This window comes from Heloderma suspectum, chromosome 2, assembly GCF_057233095.1.
Source record: "Heloderma suspectum isolate Gila_16-S chromosome 2, 16-S_ref, whole genome shotgun sequence".
Classification (NCBI taxonomy): domain Eukaryota; kingdom Metazoa; phylum Chordata; class Lepidosauria; order Squamata; family Helodermatidae; genus Heloderma; species Heloderma suspectum.
In genome coordinates this window covers 406,573,926-406,593,107 of record NC_139459.1, presented here as the reverse complement: position 1 = coordinate 406,593,107, position 19,182 = coordinate 406,573,926, and the positions used below count along the sequence as shown (strand labels likewise).

The window sequence follows — 19,182 nt, the reverse complement described above, 5'->3', positions numbered from 1 at the left end:
CTTCTCCAGTGGACCACATTTTGTCAGAACTCTCTGCCATGACCTGTCTGTCTTGGGTGGCCCTGCACGGCATAGCTTATGGCTTCACTGCATTATGCAAGCCCCTTCGCCACAACAAGGCAGTGATTCATGAAGGGGAGCCATACATTACTACTGGGAAAACCATAGCTTTGATTAGACGGACCTTTGTTGGCAAGGTGATGTCTCTTACTATGCTGTCTAGGTTTGCCATAACGTTCCCCCCAAGGAGCAAGCGTCTTTTAATTTCATGGCTACAGTCACCATCTACAGTCACCATCTACAGTCACCATTCCAGTGGACCACATTTTGTCAGAACTCTCTGCCATGACCTGTCCATCTTGGGTGGCCCTGCACGGCATAGCTTATGGCTTCACTGAGTTATGCAAGCCCCTTCGCCACAACTATTCTATGAATCTCAAACATAGTCCTTTGTCTCAAATGTATTATTTTTAGGTCATAAAAAATGAAAATCCTGATATGGAAAAATGGGGATGACCTCTGCATCAATTAACAATTCTCCTAACCTACAGCAGTCATGAATTCCCCATTGTTCAAAATTCCCTCCTATATTGACAAATGTTTTAAGTCTACCAGGGTAGTGTAGTGGTTAATGTGTTTCACTGGGACCTGGGAGATCCAGGTTCTATTCCCCACTTCTCAATGAAGTTCACTGGGTGACTTTTGGCCAGTCACTTTTGGCCTGACCTACCTCACAGGGCTGTTGTGAGAATAAAATGGAGAGAAGGACCACGTAATCCACCTTGGGTACCTTGCAAGAGGAAAAAAGTTGGGATATAAATGTAGTGATAAAAATATATTAACAAAATTATTTAAAGGTGGAAACTCTGGGCTGAATATATTCCTACAGTTAGGCTAAGTAGTCAATATATTATCCTGAATAATATTCCCTGCAGCTTCCTTTGTCATCCACGCAAGAGAACCTCAAGGAAGTTGAATTATTTTTGTTCCAGCAAAAAATCTAGATATGAACTGTTCCGCCAAACCACAACTTCATTCATGCCGACTGGGAAGCTTCGAAATGCAAGGAAAGGCAAGTCCACCTTCACTCAAAGGTGCATGCAGTGTGGAAGCTCTTTGATGATGTTTCAGGCTTTTGCCATCAGTAAAACGCTCTTCACACTCAGGGCATTTATAGGGCTTCTCCCCTGTTTGAATTATTTGATGGTTTGTGAGTTATGTGTTTTCATTGAGCATTTATAAGGCTTCTGAGCTGTGTGAATTTGCTGATGCTTTTTAAGGCTTTCGCCAGCAATAAAACACTTTCCACTCACTGCATTTATAAGGCTTCTCTCCTGTGTGAATTCTTTGATGCAAGTTAAACTGGGAACTCCAGGTGAAGCTCTTTCCACACTTGGAGCATTTAAAGGGCTTCTCCCCTGTGTGAATTCTTTGATGTGAGTCAAGGCAGGAGCTCTGACTGAAGCTCTTTCTGCACTTATATGGCTTTTCCCCTGTGTGAATTCTTTGATGTTGTTTAAGGCTTCTGCCATCAATGAAACTCTTTCCACAGGATAAAAGCTCCGCGTGAAGATGTCCTTAGATATCCCATCTGATTTTATGACATCTGTACTGCTCTTATAAATAAACAAAAAACTTGTGGCGGGTTCATACAGTGCTCTGCCTGAAATAAGCTCAGTTACAATGCCTCATGAGCTCCTGACAAAACCATGAGGATTTAAAGCCGTCTCTGATAAGACTTTTTGCACGGATCCCTGGTGCAGCCGGCACAAAAAGACACACACACACCCAGTCAGAAAAATGCCAACATCTGACATGGCTCACATCATCAGATGACCTTTCTTGTTCTTGGGCTGCACACGTGTGCCAAAACCAGGGGGCTTCCAGGACACAATCCAACAACAGACAGAGCTTCCAGGGGGATGCAAGGGAGCAGGACTCAGCAATGAGGCTGAATGGTGGGAGATGCAAAAGGACAGACCAAAGGAGGCTGGCGGATTGTTCTAGGCAATTTTGTTGTTGTTCAGTCGTTCAGTCGTGTCCGACTCTTCGTGACCCCATGGACCACAGCACGCCAGGCCTTCCTGTCCTGTGCTCTCTCCCGGAGCGTGCTCAAGTCCATATTCATTGCATCGGTGATGCTATCTAGCCATCTCATCCTCTGCCGCCCCTTCTCCTTTTGCCTTCAGTCTTTCCCAGCATCAGGGTCTTTTCCAGGGAGTTTTCTCTTCGCATTAGGTGGCCAAAATATTGGAGCTTCAGCTTCAGGATCTGTCCCTCCAATGAGCACTCAGGGTTGATTTCGCAAAAGGGGACACGTCCTGAAAGCACAGGGCCGCCTTTCCACGCGGATGGTTTCACAAGCCGCGTCCCCGGGGCGGCAGGCGGGGCCCGCGGCCCCCACAGGCCGCCTCTCCCAGCAGGAGCCCTGGGGCGCGTCCACACGACGGCGGCGCCCTCTTCCTCCGGCGCCGCCTCCCCGCTCCATGTGGCGCCGGTTCTGCCTCCGGACCCGCAGGCGCGGCGCCGCTCCTCGCCCCTCGCCGCCCTCCAGCCTCGCCCCACACGAGGGCGGGGGGCATCCCGCGATTTCCCCGCCTCGCGCCGACTCCGCGCCGCCGCGGGGCAGCGCCGCCCCCGCCCGGCCCGGCCCGGCCCGGCCGGGCGCCTCCGCGCGCGCCGGGGACCAGCCGCCCGGCCGGCGCCCGCGCTCCCGCACGACGGCCAGCGCCGCCGCCCCGGCCCGCCCGCGCCCGGGCGGCTGCGCCACGCGCGCGTCCCGGCGGAGAAGCCGTCCGCGCCCAGCCGCCGCCGGCCCGCGCGCGCCAGCGGGGCGGCTTTCTGCGGCACGGGGCGGCGCCTGTGCCGTACGGGGCGATGCCAGCCCCGCTGCGCACAGGACGGGCGGGTGGCGGGGGCATGGGAGGAGTCGCCGCCCGCCTAGCTGGGAGGCCCTCGGGAGAGGGAGAGTAGCCCGGTGCCCACCGCGTGCCCTGCGGGCCGGGGGCGGGATCGGGTCCCCTGTCGCCAAATGTGCCCCCCCCCCCCGAATGTGCCCAGAGAGCTCAGTAAAGGGAAGGCACAGGGGGATTCTCTCTGTAACCAGCGGACAAGGTGGCTTCCCCGAATGCTGGTGAAATGCACCGACACGGCCGGGCGAGGGAAGGGAAGCCGCAGCGCGACGCAAAGTCCTGCAGGGGATGTGCGGATATCAGACGCGCCTGGATGTGTGCAGTAGCTAAAGCCAGTACGCGAGCGTGTCATAAACGCAGAAAAGGGTAGCACAGCATTCCAGCACGTTTTGTATTCCAGACGTATGATTTTGCCATCACACTGAATTTCACAGTGCACGTGCAGAAGAAGTCCTTAGAAAACTATCAAAATTGAGAGACATAATTGGGAAATATGAGACCCCATTCACACGAAATGGTAAAATACTGCAGAATAACACGGAGAAAGCAGTTTGGGTACAGCGGCCTGCATGGCCAAACTAGAGTAGGTCTGAGGTATGCTGTGATATAATTATACGCAAACTGAGAAGTAGAACAAGCTCTATATCTTTTAGGGAATATTTTGCATCCTGAGGAATTGTTTGGGGTCAATCACAGTTGAGTAGAAGGTTAGCGTTATTAGACTATATAAGGTGAATTCATTTGACTAGAACAAACAACACTTATTGAAAGAAATTGCAAATGCGTGGGCTTGATGGGGCAGCATCCCAAGAACAATTAGCTCTGGCCACAGCAGTAATTCCCAGGATTGGAAGTAATTCCATGTAAGAACCCAATCTGTAGCAAAACGGATTACTGTAAATAATCTGCTAGTAAGGTTACAAGAACATTCTGACCAGTAGAAGAAAAATCAAGTGAGCTTCTCAAACACTCATGTGGCCCAAAGAGGGTCATAATGTAAACCACAGTTCTGCAGGGTGTAAAAAGCAAAATCTAGCTCATAATAACACTCTTGTAGCTATGCGTCCAGAGGTGTACTGAAGAACCACTGCAGATTATGACCCAACTAAAACTTACAAATAATGTTACAGAAGTTACTGTGCGTCATCAATAAAACCACTTCATACAACATTACATTATACATTCTTTATACTCTTCTAAACCAACGCATAAACTAGGCACATGCAAATTCTCATCGAGTCCTCTGGGTTTCTTTTCCTGTGTATATTACTCCTTTACATTACAAACCTGTGGGGCCCCATCTGTTACACACAAGGCAACAGCTTTCTTTCAGCTGATCCCCCATCCCACTGCAATTATACTTTTCTTACAAATATAATTTATATATACTGCCATTCGTGTCTTGTGCTGCGTTGTCAGAAAGGGGAATCAACATTTTCATTTTTTAACTGAAAAAATGGCGAGTGCATGCAGTTATTCAGGCTCTAATGGAATTACAGAAGCATTAACAGTAATAAAGACAGAATAGAATAGCTGTTCTTTCTTGTTCTAGCCAATAGTAGCATTTCAGAGGTTAATCTGGTGTAAACTGGATGTAATATTCATGCTTATCACATATTAAAATATCTGCATAATCAGAATATCAAGTAGGGGAATGTTGATGCAGCACTGAAAGGGTTGAATAATGTCGCTAACAGAAGACTGAAGAGGCTGCTTCAAAGCGTACGTGGCTCATTCAGTCTGGAAGGGTTGCATAGTCTTGACTGTGGGCTTTGGGGAGTCCTACAAGAAGCCCCCCCAAAGACCCCGGACACATATTTAAGAGGACTGCAGATTTATCTTCCAAACCCCTCATCCATGGGCAACTTCACCCTGCCAAAGTAACACAGCCTGAAGGACGGAGCGCTCCGATGTCGGAGGGCAAGAGCCTGGCAGGGCAGAGGCTCTCGTAGCCCCTCCGGCCTCCCACTTAGCTTCTTCCCTTACACGGGCCTCTGAGCCTGTCTACCTCACTCACCCTGTGGGGGGCGGGGAAGGTTGCTGAGGGGCATTGGGGTCCAGAGGATCCGCACCCTCCCTTCTCCCACCCGCTGGTACACCCCCGCCCCTCCGCCTCCTTTCTCTTCCCGCGGATGGAGCTCAGACCTCCGCAGAGAGAGCCAAGCCGCACGGGGCAGCCGGGAGGGAAGGCCGCAGGTGGGAGGGACACCCCTGCTCAGATTCTCCTCTCCAAGGTCGTAGCTCTGTCCACATCCTCAGGGGGCCGGATTTATCCCTTCCCAGCACCCTCTGGCCCCTCAGACACTGTCTAAGGGCATTATGATAGTGCTCTTAAACTCTCACTCACAAAGAAAAAGAGCTCCACCTTTGAGGAAAAGAACGAGATGGCAAATTGCCAGCGCCAAGCTAGAATGTTCAGGCCCCCTTCTGACGAATGCTAGATAAAGGCAGCCCCCCCACTCCGCTCATGCCCATCACTGTCACTCAGGATCCCATTTGCTCAGAGCAAGATTAAGCAGGGAAGCCAAGGACAAGCAGCCAAGTCCATCAAGCAGGATCCAAGAAGAACCAGGGAAGGCAAGCCAAGGCAGAGGCAGAGTGGCAGGGGGAGCGATCCGTAAGCAGGAGCAGCAGACCAGCCTCCCAACAGCCCCTCCCTCCTTCCTCTTCGAGGGGCTGCTGGGAGACGGGAGCCAAAGAGCACAGCCTGCCTGGAGCTGCAGGTAATCCTGCATGCAAGGATGTGGAGCGAACCCTGGCCCTTTCCGCATCTAAGTGCAGGAGGAGCTTTTTCCTGTGTGAATTCTATGTTGACATGTAAGGCTTCGGACATGACTGAAGCTCTTTCGGCAGTCTAAGCATTTGAAGGGCTTCTCCCTTTGTGAGTTTTTTGATGCGAGTTAAGGTTCGAACTCTGATTGAAGCTCTTTCCACACTCTGAGCATTTGTAGGGCTTCTCCCGTGTGAATTCTTAGAATCATAGAATCATAGAATCATAGAATAGTAGGGTTGGAAGGGGCCTACAAGGCCATCGAGTCCAACCCCCTGCTCAATGCAGGAATCCAAGTCAGAGCATCCCTGACAGATGGCTGTCCAGCCTCGTCTTGAAGGCCTCCAGTGTGGGAGAGCCCACCACCTCCCCAGGTCATTGGTTCCATTGCCGTATTGCTCTGACACTCAGGAAGTTTTTCCTGATGTTCAGTCGGAATCTGGCTTCCTGTAACTTGAGCCCATTATTCCGTGTCCTGCACTCTGGGATGATCGAGAAGAGATCCTGGCCTTCTTCTCTGTGACAACCTTTCAAGTACTTGAAGAGCGCTATCATATCTCCCCTCAGTCTTCTCTTCTCAAGGCTAAACATGCCCAGTTCTTTCAGTCTCTCTTCATAGGGCTTTGTTTCCAGTCCCCTGATCATCTTTGTTGCCCTCCTTTGAACCCTCTCCAGCTTGTCTGCATCCTTCTTAAAGTGTGGTGCCCAGAACTGGACACAGTACTCCAGATGAGGCCTAACCAGTGCTGAGGAGAGGGGAACTAGTACTTCCCGGGATTTGGAAGCGATGCTTCTATGAATGCAGCCCAAAATAGCATTTGCCTTTTTTGCAGCCACATCACATTGTTGGCTCATATTCAGCTTGTGATCGACGACAATTCCAAGATCCTTCTCGCTCGTAGTGTGGTTGAGCCACGTATCCCCCATCTTGTAACTGTGCATTTGGTTTCTTTTTCCTAGGTGCAGAACTTGGCATTTGTCCCTATTAAATGCCATTCTGTTGTTTTCTGCCCAGCACTCCAGTCTATCCAGATCACTTTGAATTTTGTTTCTGTCTTCCAAAGTATTAGCTATCCCTCCCAATTTTGTGTCATCTGCAAATTTGATCAGCATTCCCTGCACCTCCTCCTCCAAGTCATTAATAAAAATATTGAAGAGCACTGGGCCCAGGACTGAGCCCTGCGGTACCCCACTCGTTACCTCTCCCCAGCTTGAGAAGGTCCCATTGATAAGCACTCTTTGGGTCCGATTCTGTAGCCAACTGTGGATCCACATGATCGTTGTTTCATCTAGCCCACTTCGAGCTAGTTTGCTCATCAGGATATCATGGGGCACTTTGTCGAAAGCTTTGCTGAAGTCGAGGTATATGATGTCTACAGCATTCCCACGGTCTACAAGGGAGGTGACTTGATCAAAAAATGAGATCAGATTTGTCTGGCAGGACTTGTTTTTGACAAATCCATGTTGGCTTCGAGTAATCACTGCATTGTTGTCAAGGTGCTTCCAGATGGATTGCTTTATGATCTGCTCCAGAATTTTCCCAGGGATTGATGTCAGACTGACTGGTCTGTAGTTCCCAGGTTCCTCCTTTTTACCCTTTTTGAAGATAGGGACAACGTTAGCCCTCCTCCAGTCATCTGGCACTTCCCCGGTCCTCCATGATTTCTCAAAGAGAATAGACAGCGGTTCTGAGAGCTCTTCTGCCAGTTCCTTTATGACTCTAGGATGCAGTTCATCTGGCCCTGGAGATTTGAACTCATTCAAAGTAATGAGGTGTTCCTTGACCATATGCCTGTCGATCTCAAGCTGCAATCCTGCCCCTTCAGCCTGTACTTCGCCTTTGCCAGGGGGGTCATAGACCCTCTTTTGGGAGAAGACTGAGCCAAAGTAGGAATTGAGCACCTCTGCCTTTTCTTTGTCCTCTGTTATCATTTTGCCATCCTTATTTAATAGCTGAACAACCATTTCTTTCCTCTGCCTTTTACTATGCACGTAGCTGAAGAAAGCCTTTTTGTTGTTTTTAGCATCCCTCGCTAACCTCACCTCGTTCTCCGCTTTAGCCTTCCTGACGCCATCCCTGCAATTCTGTGCTACCTGCCTGTACTCTTCCTTTGTTACTTGGCCTTCTTTCCACTTCCTATATGTGTCCTTTTTTGTTTTCAGGTCATCCCTAAGCTTTTTGTGAAGCCACATTGGCTTCTTCTGTTGTCTTCCACCTTTTCTTCTTGTTGGAAGTGTTTGTGATTGTGCCTTGAGAATTTCCTTTTTTAAAAGTTCCCACCCATCTTGGACTCCTTTTCTCGCTAGCATTGCTTGCCATGGGACCTTACTGATCATTGTTCTGAGTTTATTAAAATCAGCTTTCCTAAAATCCAGGGTACGCGTTTGACTACACTCGGCTTTTGCTTCCCTTAGAACCAAGAACTCAAGTACAACATGGTCGCTTTCCCCCAGAGTTCCTGTAACTGCTACTTTATCCACTAAGTCATCTCTGTTGGTTAGGATCAAGTCAAGGATAGCCGATCCTCTAGTTCCTTCCTCTACTTTCTGTAGGAGGAAGTTATCCGCCACACAAGTCAGGAATTTCCTGGAGGGGCCATGTTTTGCAGAATTTGTCTCCCAACAAATATCGGGGAAATTGAAGTCCCCCATTACTACTACATCATGCTTCCTTAAAACATTGGCTATTTGATTTTCAAAAGTTTCATCCTTGTCTTCTCCTTGATTGGGTGGCCGGTAGTAGACTCCGACCACCAGGTTCCTTTTATTCTTTGCTCCATTTATTTCAACCCAGATGCTCTCGATGGGGCTACCAAGCTCCTCCTCCTGTATTTCTGTGCAGAGATATGTATTTTTCACATACAGTGCAACCCCGCCTCCCTTTCTGTTCCTCCTGTTCTTTTTGAACAAGTTATATCCTTCAACTGCTGTATTCCAGTCATGAGAGTCATCCCACCAAGTCTCAGTTATACCTATCAAGTCTATCAAGTCTATCACAACTTTGATGTGAGTTAAGGTCAGAGTTCCGACAGAACCTCTTTCCACACTCTGAGCATTTATAGGGGTTCTCGCCTGTGTGAATTCTTTGATGTGAGTTAAGGTTGTTCCTCCAACAGAAGCTCTTTCCACACTCAGAGCATTTATATGGCTTCTCTCCCGTGTGAATTATGTGGTGTTCTTTAAGGTGGGAATTCCGACTGAAGTTCTTTCCACAGTCTAAGCATGTATAGGGCTTCTCTCCTACATGAATTGCATGATGAAGCTGAAGGGTAGAACTCCGATTGAAGCTCTTTCCACACTCTGAGCATTTATAAGGCTTCTCCCCTGTGTGAATTCGTTGATGTGAGTTAAGGTCGGAGCTCCGACAGAAGCTTTTTCCACACTCTGAGCATTTATGGGGCTTCTCCCCTGTGTGAATTCTTCGATGTAAGTAAAGTTCAGAGCTCCAAGAAAAGCTCTTTCCACACTCTGAGCATGTATAGGGCTTCTCCCCTGTGTGAACTCTTTGATGCTGTTTAAGATGGGAGCTCTGACTGAAGCTCTTTCCACACTCTAAGCATTTATAAGGTTTCTCCCCTGTGTGAATTCTTTGATGTGAGTTAAGGTCGGACCTCCGACAGAAGCTCTTTCCACACTCTGAGCATTTATGGAGCTTCTCCCCTGTGTGAAATATGTGATGCTCTTTAAGGTGGGAACTCCGACTGAAGCTCTTTCCACACTCGGAGCACTGATAAGGCTTCTCCCCTGTGTGAATTATGTGATGAAGCTTAAGATTGGAACGCTGACTGAAGTTTTTTCCACACTCTGAGCATTTATATGGTCTCTGCCTGGCATGAATTATGTGATGCAAATTAAGCTGAGAGCTCTGACTGAAATGCTTTCCACACTCAGAGCATTTATATGGTTTCTCCCCTGTGTGGTTTATTTGATGTTTTTTAATATCTTTAAAATCCTCTGAGTGGATTCTTTGATGTCGTTTAAGATTGGATCTTCGATTGAAGCTCTTTCCACATTCTGAGCATGTATAAGGTTTCTCACCTGAGTGGATTCTTTGATGTCGTTGAAGGTGGTAGCTCTGATAGAAGCTCTTTCCACATTCTGAGCATGTGTAAGGCTTCTCACCCAAGTGGATATTTCGCTGTTTATGGTGGGAGGTGTGCTTGAATCTGTTTCCACATGCTGAACTTTTCTCCTCTGGGTGAGTACTTTGATGCAGGTTAAGGCCTGAGCTGCAAGTGAATTGTATTTCACACTCCAAGCATTTATATGTTTCTTCTCTTGTGTGAATTATTTGATATTTGGTTCGATTCATCCACTGACTGAAGCTCTTTCCACACTGAGAGCATTTCAACAGTTTCTCTCCATTCTGAATCATTCTTTTGTTTCCTTCAAAACATTCTTCTGGTATTACAATTTCCTGGAAGTCAGCCCCTCCAAAGGAAATAGATTTTTTCTGCCACTGCTGTTCATCTTCAGTTTTCCTTCTCTGCTGTTTGCCGTTTTTATTGCTGTCCCTCCCATCAGCTGAAAGAATGAAAAGAGACATTTCCTCAGTTAAGGGAACAAAACCTGTGCTTTGCTGTTTTGATCAAGAATCGAGTGGCAGATTCTTCCAAATATATTGAATAGCTTCTAATGATGAATAGAACTGATAACCAGAGTGGCATAAGGATATTTTAACATGTTTATACCAATAGTTATTGACTGCCTATTAGGACATGATCCATACAAGATGGCTCAGAGTAATAAAAATACAAATGATAATAATAAAAATTCATAATAAAAACCAGGCAGTGGAACAAAATTTGTCTGAAAACATATGCCAGTTAGAAATAACAATAGCTCAACCCAGCAAAAGGCACCATCAGGGTTGGCCAGCCCATGATGCGGTCTCATCTGGCCAGAGCGTGGTGGCGGAATGGGAGAAGCACATTGTTCCACCTCCCCCTGCCCCCACGAGGACGTGCTGCATCCTCCCACACGTGCTCCTGAGAGCCCCACCAGCTGCTCTCCCGTCGTGGCAGTTGCCGTACTGAGAGAGCGGCCGGCGGGGCTCTCTGGAGCCCCTGCCTGCCCTCCTGGCACATGCCCACTCTCGCACAAAATCTGGCGAGGCTAGACTGAATTCTCCCGGAACCTCTCTGAAGTCCCACGAGGGTCTGACTTCGTCTGGGTCTCATGAGACTTCGGGCTCCCCGCAGCCAGGAAGGCATCGGCGGGCAGGCGGTGCTGATGGCTTCCTGCATCAAGTGGAAAAGGTAGATTGGGCCGGGCCTGCCTACCATGGTGAATGGCTGAAAGCCAGTGATACATGCCAAAGAACCAACATGATTAAACTGTCCAGTTCCCAGTGTCAGTCCTCCACCAGCATGAACATTTGGGATCCAAATACGCAGTATTCTCCAAGGCCACCTGGAGTTGAGAGGACACCACCTTCTCCCATACCTTGCCCCCAGAAGGCAGGCGAGGAATTGGGTGATTGCTATCAGAAATCGTGGACTCCAGGATTTCTTTAACAATGACCGGCCGTAAATGGCCTTACCATCTGGGCTCGGTCCTGCCTGCAGCGTGCTCCCTGCCATCCGGGTTCTACCCTCCGATCCAGGCGCTTCCTTGCCTTCAGCCCCTCGGAACGCCAGGGGGCTGCCGGGGCCCAGCCAAGCGCTGCAGCGGGCCTCGGGCTTAGCCATCGGGACGTGATCACAAGTGATCTGGAAGGGTCAGATCCCTGCCGGCAGTGAGAAGCCCAAAGGGTTCATTGCTCATTTCAGGGCAAGGGGAAGGGGGCAGGCAGCTTAAGTCTGATCAGCCCGTGAGATGCCAGAATAAACGTGAGCTCCTCTCTCTCTTTTCTTAGAGGAAAGCAGGGGAATCGTGTCACTCCCGTCCAGCTGCTAGTTTTCAATCTCGAATGTCATGCCTGCAGTTAAAAAAGTGAACAGCCTCTCCGTGAGATGACAGCAGAAGGCTGGGGTGTTTCACAGGCGTCACACAGAGTGATACGTCAACTCAAGAGGGCAGAATAAAAACACCCTGTTTAGCATGGGGCTCATTTGTGGGCCAAAATCCCGTCAATGAGATTCTTGGGAGATGTGTTACTGCAGCCCCTCCCTCGCTTTTAAGCCGAGGCCCGCGCTGGGAGCCTTTGCTGGGAACATCGTCTTTCCTGCCCATCTTTTTTTCCTGGTGTCACCATCTGTCACTCACTGCCTGCTTCATGTTTGGGACTTCCTCTGAGCTGCAAGAAACACTTAACCCCTGGACTTTAGTCTGCTTCACTTGAATTTTCAGTGAAACCTAGAACACCATTTGACCTGTGAATCACTAAGAAGCTGCCATGGACTGCATCACTCCACTTTGTGCATCTTCATTTTCGATAGTGCAGCGTGCCTACTGGTTTGGACCGAGCGTCACTCTTGGATTCTTCCATGCCTTGATCGAAGTAGCATGGAGATACCGAATTGGAAGCTAGGGTGGCCGAAATGTCTGTGTGTGTGGAATTACTTTGCACTTACTCCTGAATCTATGTTTTGAGTCTTGGAGTTGATAGGCGTTGACCCATGTAGTCTGGAGGTAGCAACGAAGAATCCAAGGTTGGGCTAAATCTGTGTGTGTGTGGATTTACGTAGGTCTTTTTCCTAGAAACCTTTTCTTTGATTGCTTGGGATGGTTTAGGCCAGGAATCATTCGAGCCCTTTGCCCTGTATTCTGAATTGTAGAGACTGCATTGGGGAAAACAAGCTGTATAGATCTCTGACACAGTCATAGTTATTAGCTTTTGACTGTTCTTTGAATCAAATAATGAGCATACAGTGATTTTCCATCAGGTGTATGATTTCTGGAGACTTCTAACCATAATGCTTTTGCTTTTGACGGAGGCCAAGGCCTCAGACGGAGTGCTGGCCAAAACTGCAGGAACTGCCCAGGGGATTTATCAACCTCTAGCGGCAAATGTGATCCCCACTTTTGCAGACGTAACATGAAGGGCCAACTTGAGCAGGAAATGATCCGTCCATGACACTGGAGCCACCAAAGCTGCCTCCACCCACCGGTCATCTTTGCCTAGTCTTGAAGAGAATACCGAGACTGTGCCCTGCAACATGGCTTGGAACGGATTTCACTCAGGAAATCCTGAACGGCTGCAGACAAGGTGGTCTCTGCATGGATACTGACATCCCCCAAGACCACCACCTTTGGGAATCCCAATGCCACAGCAAGGACCACCTGTTTCAGCCAAAGTAAAGAGACTGCTGGGCAGAGGAATGGACAGACTGTTGGGCAGAGGGGTGGTCTGTGAGCTCTGGAACAGACAGATTATGGAACAGTTTACCTGTCTAAGGAGTCTGAATAGTTAGCATGCATAAGGTCACAGGTCCCATCCCTGGCATCTCCAAATGAAAGTGCTAAAATAGCTGAGCTGGGAAGACCTCCACCTAGGAGGCCCACGCCCAGTTAATGTAGAAAATGTGGGGCAATATGAGAGACAGTGTGGTCTCCTTCATAGAGTGCAGGGCTGGGACCCAGGAGATCTGGGTTGTAGTCCCCACTTGGCCATGAAGCTCACCTGACCTGACTCACAGGATTGTTTTGAGGATAAACTTGAGAGGAGGAGAGAAATGGGGAGGCATAATGCATTAATGAATAAAACAAAAGCAAGTAAAATGAGGGTATGGCCTTTCAGGACTGATATTCGGTAGATGTTTTCCCCGCACTCCAGACGCAAACTAGCCTTTTCCCAGTTGACCGTGTCTCTGACGGATCTCTGAAGACAAAGAAACGTCTTTCCCAGAAGAAACATCTGCTAGAACACAGATCCTGGTAGGCCTGCGGACCAAAGGTCCAACCAGAGCTAAGCACCCACCTGCTGACCTCTCGCCTTCCTCAGAGGCCTGGAAAAATGGATCATCCGCTTCTTCCTGCCAGGAGAGAAGATCAGATCTGGGGACCAGAAGCCCTTTTGCAGAGGAGAGAAACAGGGAAGTTACTTCTGGCACTTCTGACAATCACGCTGGGTTGGGGATTTCAAAGCCCCCAGCCTGAATGCCCCCCCACCTCCCCGTCCCCATCCAGGTCAGGCCTTGTAGCTCCACACGGGGAGGCAGGAGGGCCGGGCAGTCATCAGATACTGCTTGTCCAAGAAGTGTCAGTCCGACAAGACAGTGCGCTCGCTGATGTTAAGCCCGGCTCCCGACGGTACTATGCAGGCAGTCACGAAGAAGGGGCCAGCGGTCTGCCTTGGCTACGTCAGAGGGAGGGCGGGCAGCCCCCACCTGGAGGGAAGCACCGCCTAAGGACACCCTGCAAGGACACCCTGCCAGAGGCTCAAAGTGGGCATTGAGACGGACCCCGCAATCTGGCCAGCTCCAAGAGGGGGATGGGGGCGTGCTAGTGACACGCCCAAGGTCTTGTGTTCACGGCCTGGCGGACTCCAGCGGGAACCGAAGGGCCACAGACGTCCTTCGCGGCACCCCACAAACGCACCGACACAGACCAAGAGGGCAGCTGCTCCACAGCGCACAGCAGGTCAGCTCTGTCGCAAAGCTCTCCGCCTCCCGAGAGCGAGCAGCTGTGGTGAGCCGAGGGGACTTTCCTGCGGGGTTCAGTGGGAGGTGTCGCAGGAGAGTCCATGGGAATGGAAGAGTCATCTAGAATTCCAAGCACTAGGGAAAAGGAGCGACTCGCTGAATGACCTGCAGGGTTTAGCTGAGAGGGCCCCAGTGAGACATCGACGGAAGAGGGAGGTTGGGAAGAGGAAGAAAGCAAAGGGCACAAGGAAGGAGAATGGAAGGAGGCGACACGCGGACTCAGGAGAATCAAGGGACAACGACTGTCTCTAGTCCTCACCAGGACAGCGAGGCCGGTGAGGGCTAGGGAGAGGGCTTTTTCTGTGTGGTGGCCCCCGCTTTGTGGAATTCCCTCCCTAGTGACCTCCGCCATGCCCCCTCTTTGATGAGTTTCCGCAGGGCTTTGAGCACCTGGCTCTTCGGGCGGGCATTTGGGATAGGGGCATTTGGGGGGTTTTAGAGCAAGGTTGTTCTGCTGAGTATGTTGCATTTTCTGTTGTTTGTACTGTACGCTGCCTAGAGCGGCTGGGTGGCCAGCAAGGTGGGTAGCTAATAATCTAATAATTACATAAAATGAACAATCTGCGGCGCTGCAACGGCAGGATGGATGCTCGCATCTTGCCCACGGAGGACAGCCCCAGGCAGCCTGCAGAGGAGATGCCACCCTGCACTGCAGAGGCCACACAGGAAGGCCCTCAGGCCCACAGAGAGGGGAGGAATTCCAGCACCAGCAGAGGATGACCAGCTGAGAGTGGCCTGAGCCCTCTTCCGGAGCGGGACGGAGGAAGCTGTGAACACAGCAGACGTCTCAGCTCAGGAAGCGTGTTGCTTCCCCAGAGTGTGGGCCTCAAACGTGGTGGGGAGGCTGCCGAAAACCATCAGACCCACGGGCCCCTCTCCGCTCCTGCTGGATCCACGAGGGAACAAATGATGCGGCCAGAAGAAACGCTGAAAGGGTCTCCCCAGACTACGAGGCTCTGGGTAGGGCAGTGAAGGCTCCAGGGGCACAAGTGCAGTTTTCATCAGTCAGGGCACCGGTACGGAAAGGACACTGGAAGAGAAGAGCTGTCGGCACAGATGGTGTCCTTTGGAAAGCTTTGGCTTCAAGGGCCAGGGCCTACGATAGCAGCATGGAGGCCTCTCACAGATGACGGGGTGGACCTCGCGGGGAGCGGGAAGAGTATTGTAGGCAGGAGCCTGATCGAAAGGCCTTTGAACTACGCCGGGGTGGGGTGGCAGAAGTCCAGAGCTAACCGCCACGCCACGTATTACAAAGAAAAACACCGAGCACCGAGGAGGAGACGAGGCAGTGGAGGTGGGCCCCGCAGGGGGTCAGTCTAGATGGCCTCCAAGACCTTCCGATTCTAGGATTCCAGGATGTGTCGGCCGAGGGAAAGAGGGGGCCTTACCCAGGGAGGCCAGAGTCCTGTAGTTCTCCGCCATGACTTCCCTGTGCAGATCCCTCTGGCCTGGGTCCAGCAGAGCCCCCTCCTCCGCCGAGAAGCGCACGGCCACCTCCTCAAAGGTCACCGGAGCCTGGAAGAGAAGAGTTTCCTGGGCAATGATGCCGGAGAGGCAGGAAGGGGGCCGGTTGGAGGCCCCCCTGCGGGATCCAGGGCCCGTGGGGGACATTCAAGGCCTTCCTGGCAGCCACCTGTGATGGGCGATCCTTTCCGGCCCAGGGAGACGTGCAGGGGGCCGAGGCACCCAGGCCTCCCATACCTGTTCCAGCTGCCCAGAAGCTCTTTCCACTCTGACACCAAGAGGCGAAGGCCGAGAAGGAGCCCCCGGGGTCCTCTCGCCATCTCTGGGCATCGCCCCCCCTCCTGAGAGGAAGACAAAGAAGGAGGCAAGGTACTCTATAGTTCATACACATTCGGAATTTTAGATGCTCGTGTGAAATCAGTCTGTCTCCACCCGGCTTTTGCTCATAATTCAGCGTATATGAAGACTTAATCTATTGAAACAAAGCTCCGTTTTTCACCTGCTTATTTATTATTTCATGTCTCTACGGCCCAACAGCAGACATTCTCTGGGCGGTTCACAAAAATCAGGCACGTTCCTTGCCCCAACACAGGCTCGAGGGGAACGTGAGAGCCGCCCATGCCTGCCCGGCGTAGGCGACAGAGGGAGCCCGTGCCGTGTTGAAGTATGCCCCACTGATCCTTACCCGGAGAGGTGGCATCTCCGTCCCCCTCGGGCAGGACCCCCCCGAACAGCGGCCTGTGTCCGGTGCCTGATGGAGCCTTCGCTGGTTCCGCAACATCCGTGGCCCCGTGGGCCGACGTCCCCTGCAGCTGGGAGAGGAGGAAGGCGCCCAGGGAGGGAGGTATTATGGCCTTGTTTCCCACTCCTTTGCACCCAGGCCCCCTTCCGCACTCATTCCGCCCCCCAAGCCCCGCAACTCTCTCACGGCCGGCTCTTTGGCAGGTGGGCACACAAGCATCCCTGGACTGCGGCAAGTAAATCAACGCTGGCCTTGGGAGAGGCCTAGCCAGGGCATCTCAAAGCCCCTCCGAACACCCACTCTGCTCTGCTGCGAGGACCGTACCCCTGGCTGGAGAAGGGTCCCCTCCTTCCCTGGACCCGCCCCCCCCCCCTGGAACAGCCAGACCCACACGTTCAGCACCACCGCCCAGTGGAGCGGAGGAGGGACCCCCTTCCTCGGAGGCCCTGGGGGGGATTCTGGCGGCCCCTGCCCCCGGGGGCTCCCAGAGCGAGGGTCCCCCCACCTGCCGCCGCCGCTCCTCGGCCCGGCCCAGCAGGAAGCCCTCGGCCAGGGCCACCGCCTGGCAGCTGCTCTCCGGCCGGCACTCGCGCACCCAGCGCGCCGCCTCCGCGGGCAGGACGGCCAGCAGCTGCTCCAGCACCAGCAGGTCCACGATCTGCCGCTTGGGCCGCCGCTCCGGCTCCAGCCAGCGGCGGCACAGGCGGTGGAGGCGGCCGCAGGCCTCCCGCGGCCCCGCGGCAGCGCCTCCTCCGGCCGGGCCGGCCACCGCCCTTCCGGCTCCCCGCCCGGCCCCTCCTGCCCCGGCCCGGCAGAGTCCGGCTGCTCGGCCTTCGTCCCGGCTCCATCGCGGGCTCCTGCAGGGCCCCCTGCGCGGCTGCAGCGCGGCTCCGCCCGCCACGCAGCTCCCGCGCCCCCGCCGCGCCGCGGACTCCTCGCGGGAGCGGCGGGGCCATTCGCCCTGGGCCGGCTGGGGGCCTCGGGGAAGGAGCCCCCTGACCCCGCGGCCGCGCAGGCAGGCGCCTGCCTCAGGACCCGCCGCCCCGACCCCGCGGCCGTGAAGCGCCTCCCCGGAGCCGCCGGCCGCACCCCGGCGCCCGCGGGCGCGCTCCGGCTCCCTCCTCGGCCCCGCCCGCCCGCGCTGGCAGGGCTTCCTGCTGAGCCCCGGGGCAGGGGCCTCCAGACCCGCCCAGGCCTCCGAGGAACGGGCCCCCTCCTCCGCCCCGCTGGACGGTGGCGCTGAACGTGCGGGTCTGGCTGTTCGGGGGGGGGTCCAGGGAAGGAGGGGGCCCTTTCCGGCCGGGGCACGGCCCTCGCCGCAGAGCAGTGGGTGTCCGGAGGGGCTTCGAGATGCCCCGGCTAGGCGGGCAACGCCGCCCCCGCCGCCCCCGCGCTCGTCCGGTGCTGAAGCCGGCGGCCGAGCAGAACATCGAGCGGGCCTGGCGCTGACGGGGAGCACGACGGCGCTGAGAGAAGCTGCTTCGCCTGCCTCGGCCGGCCGGCGATGGCCGCGTAGGCTCGGCCGAGGACGCTGCGGAGAGGCGCGGAAGGCCCCGGGCGCATGCAAGGGGCCGCAGAGCCGCAGCCCAGCCCGCTGGTGCAGGCAGGCAGCTTGACCGTGCGAGCCGCGCAGCCCGCGGACGGAGCGCCCCGATGTCGGAGGGCATCGGGGACGCGGCGCCCCGCGGCAGGGCCTGGCGGGGCTCGCAGGCGCGGCGGGGCGTTTATTGGCCTCGCCGCCCCCCGCGGAGCTTCCTCAGGCGGGCCCTGAGCCCCCGCCCCGCTCGCCCTGCAGGGCCGGGTCCGGAGGGTCCGCACCCCCCTCCTCCCCCCGCTGGCCCGCCCCGCCCTCCGCCTCCAGGCCTCCGCGGCGGGGCCAAGCCGCACGGGGCAGCGGGGGGGGCGCGGGGGGCGCCCCTGCTCCGATTCTCCCCTCCGAGCTCGCAGCTCCGCCCACATCCTCGGGGGCCGCACTGGCCCCCATCAGCAAGCTGCGCCCGCGGCCGCTGCCCGGGCGCCGCAGCACTGCGCCCGAAACCTCTGGCAAACGAAGGAAAAGAGCGAGGCGGCGAACTGCCAGCGCCGAGCCAGAATGTCCAGGCCCCCGCACGATGTACGCGAGACGAAGGCCCCCGCACGCCGCCTCACGCCCCTCGCCCTCGGTCAAGGCGCACGCTGAGCCCCCCTGCACGGGGCAGGATCAAGCAGGGAAGCCGAGGACAAGCGGCCGAGCCCGCCGCGCAGGATCCGAGACGAACCGGGAGAGGGCAAGGCAAGGCGGAGGCGGAGCGGCGGGGGAGCCACCCGCCAGCGGGAGCAGCAGACCAGCCCCCCCAGAGCCCCCCCCTCTCCGAGGCGGGAGCCAAAGCGCGCAGCCTGCCTGGAGCCGCAGGTGACTCCGCCAGCCCCGCACGCCAAGGCCGGGCAAGGCTGCGGCGCGAACCCCGACCCGCTCCGCATCCAAGCGCAGGAGGGGCTTTTGCCCCTGTGTGAACTCGCCGATAACATTGAAGGCTTGGGCCTAACTGGAGCTCTTTCGGCAGTCTGAACATTTGAAGGGCTTCTCCCTTGGTGAGTTTTTTTATGTGAGTTCAGGTGGGAACTCTTGACTGACGCCCTTTCCGCACTCTGAGCAATTATAGGGCTTCTCCCCTGTGTGAGTTCTTTGATGTTGTTTAAGTTGGGAGATGTGATTGAATCTCTTTCCGC

General features: G+C 54.0%; 1 protein-coding gene across 1 annotated transcript; it reads right to left on the bottom strand.

Annotated features, from left to right (window-relative positions):
- Positions 1-3,661: 3,661 nt before the first annotated feature.
- LOC146356768 (uncharacterized) lies at positions 3,662-18,432 on the bottom strand. The gene is made up of 7 exons (XM_084830287.1): positions 18,091-18,432; positions 16,979-18,004; positions 16,417-16,543; positions 15,969-16,072; positions 15,656-15,782; positions 13,544-13,636; positions 3,662-10,206 (listed from the first exon to the last, which is right to left on the bottom strand). The coding sequence occupies exons 1-7, from the start codon at positions 18,430-18,432 to the stop codon at positions 8,645-8,647; spliced, it is 3,381 nt and encodes a 1,126-aa protein (XP_084686413.1). The 3' UTR covers positions 3,662-8,644.
- Positions 18,433-19,182: the final 750 nt, after the last annotated feature.

What these genes read in the sequence shown, in the direction of transcription:
- LOC146356768 (XM_084830287.1), bottom strand. Translation starts at nt 18,432, where the DNA reads ATGTGGGCGGAGCTGCGAGCTCGGAGGGGAGAATCGGAGCAGGGGCGC. An exon ending in CTTCTGGGCAGCTGGAACAG is followed by an intron (nt 15,783 to 15,968) that starts GTATGGGAGGCC and finishes CTTCTCTTCCAG; the next exon opens with GCTCCGGTGACCTTTGAGGA. An exon ending in GGAAGGCGAGAGGTCAGCAG is followed by an intron (nt 10,207 to 13,543) that starts GTGGGTGCTTAG and finishes TCATTCTTTCAG; the next exon opens with CTGATGGGAGGGACAGCAAT.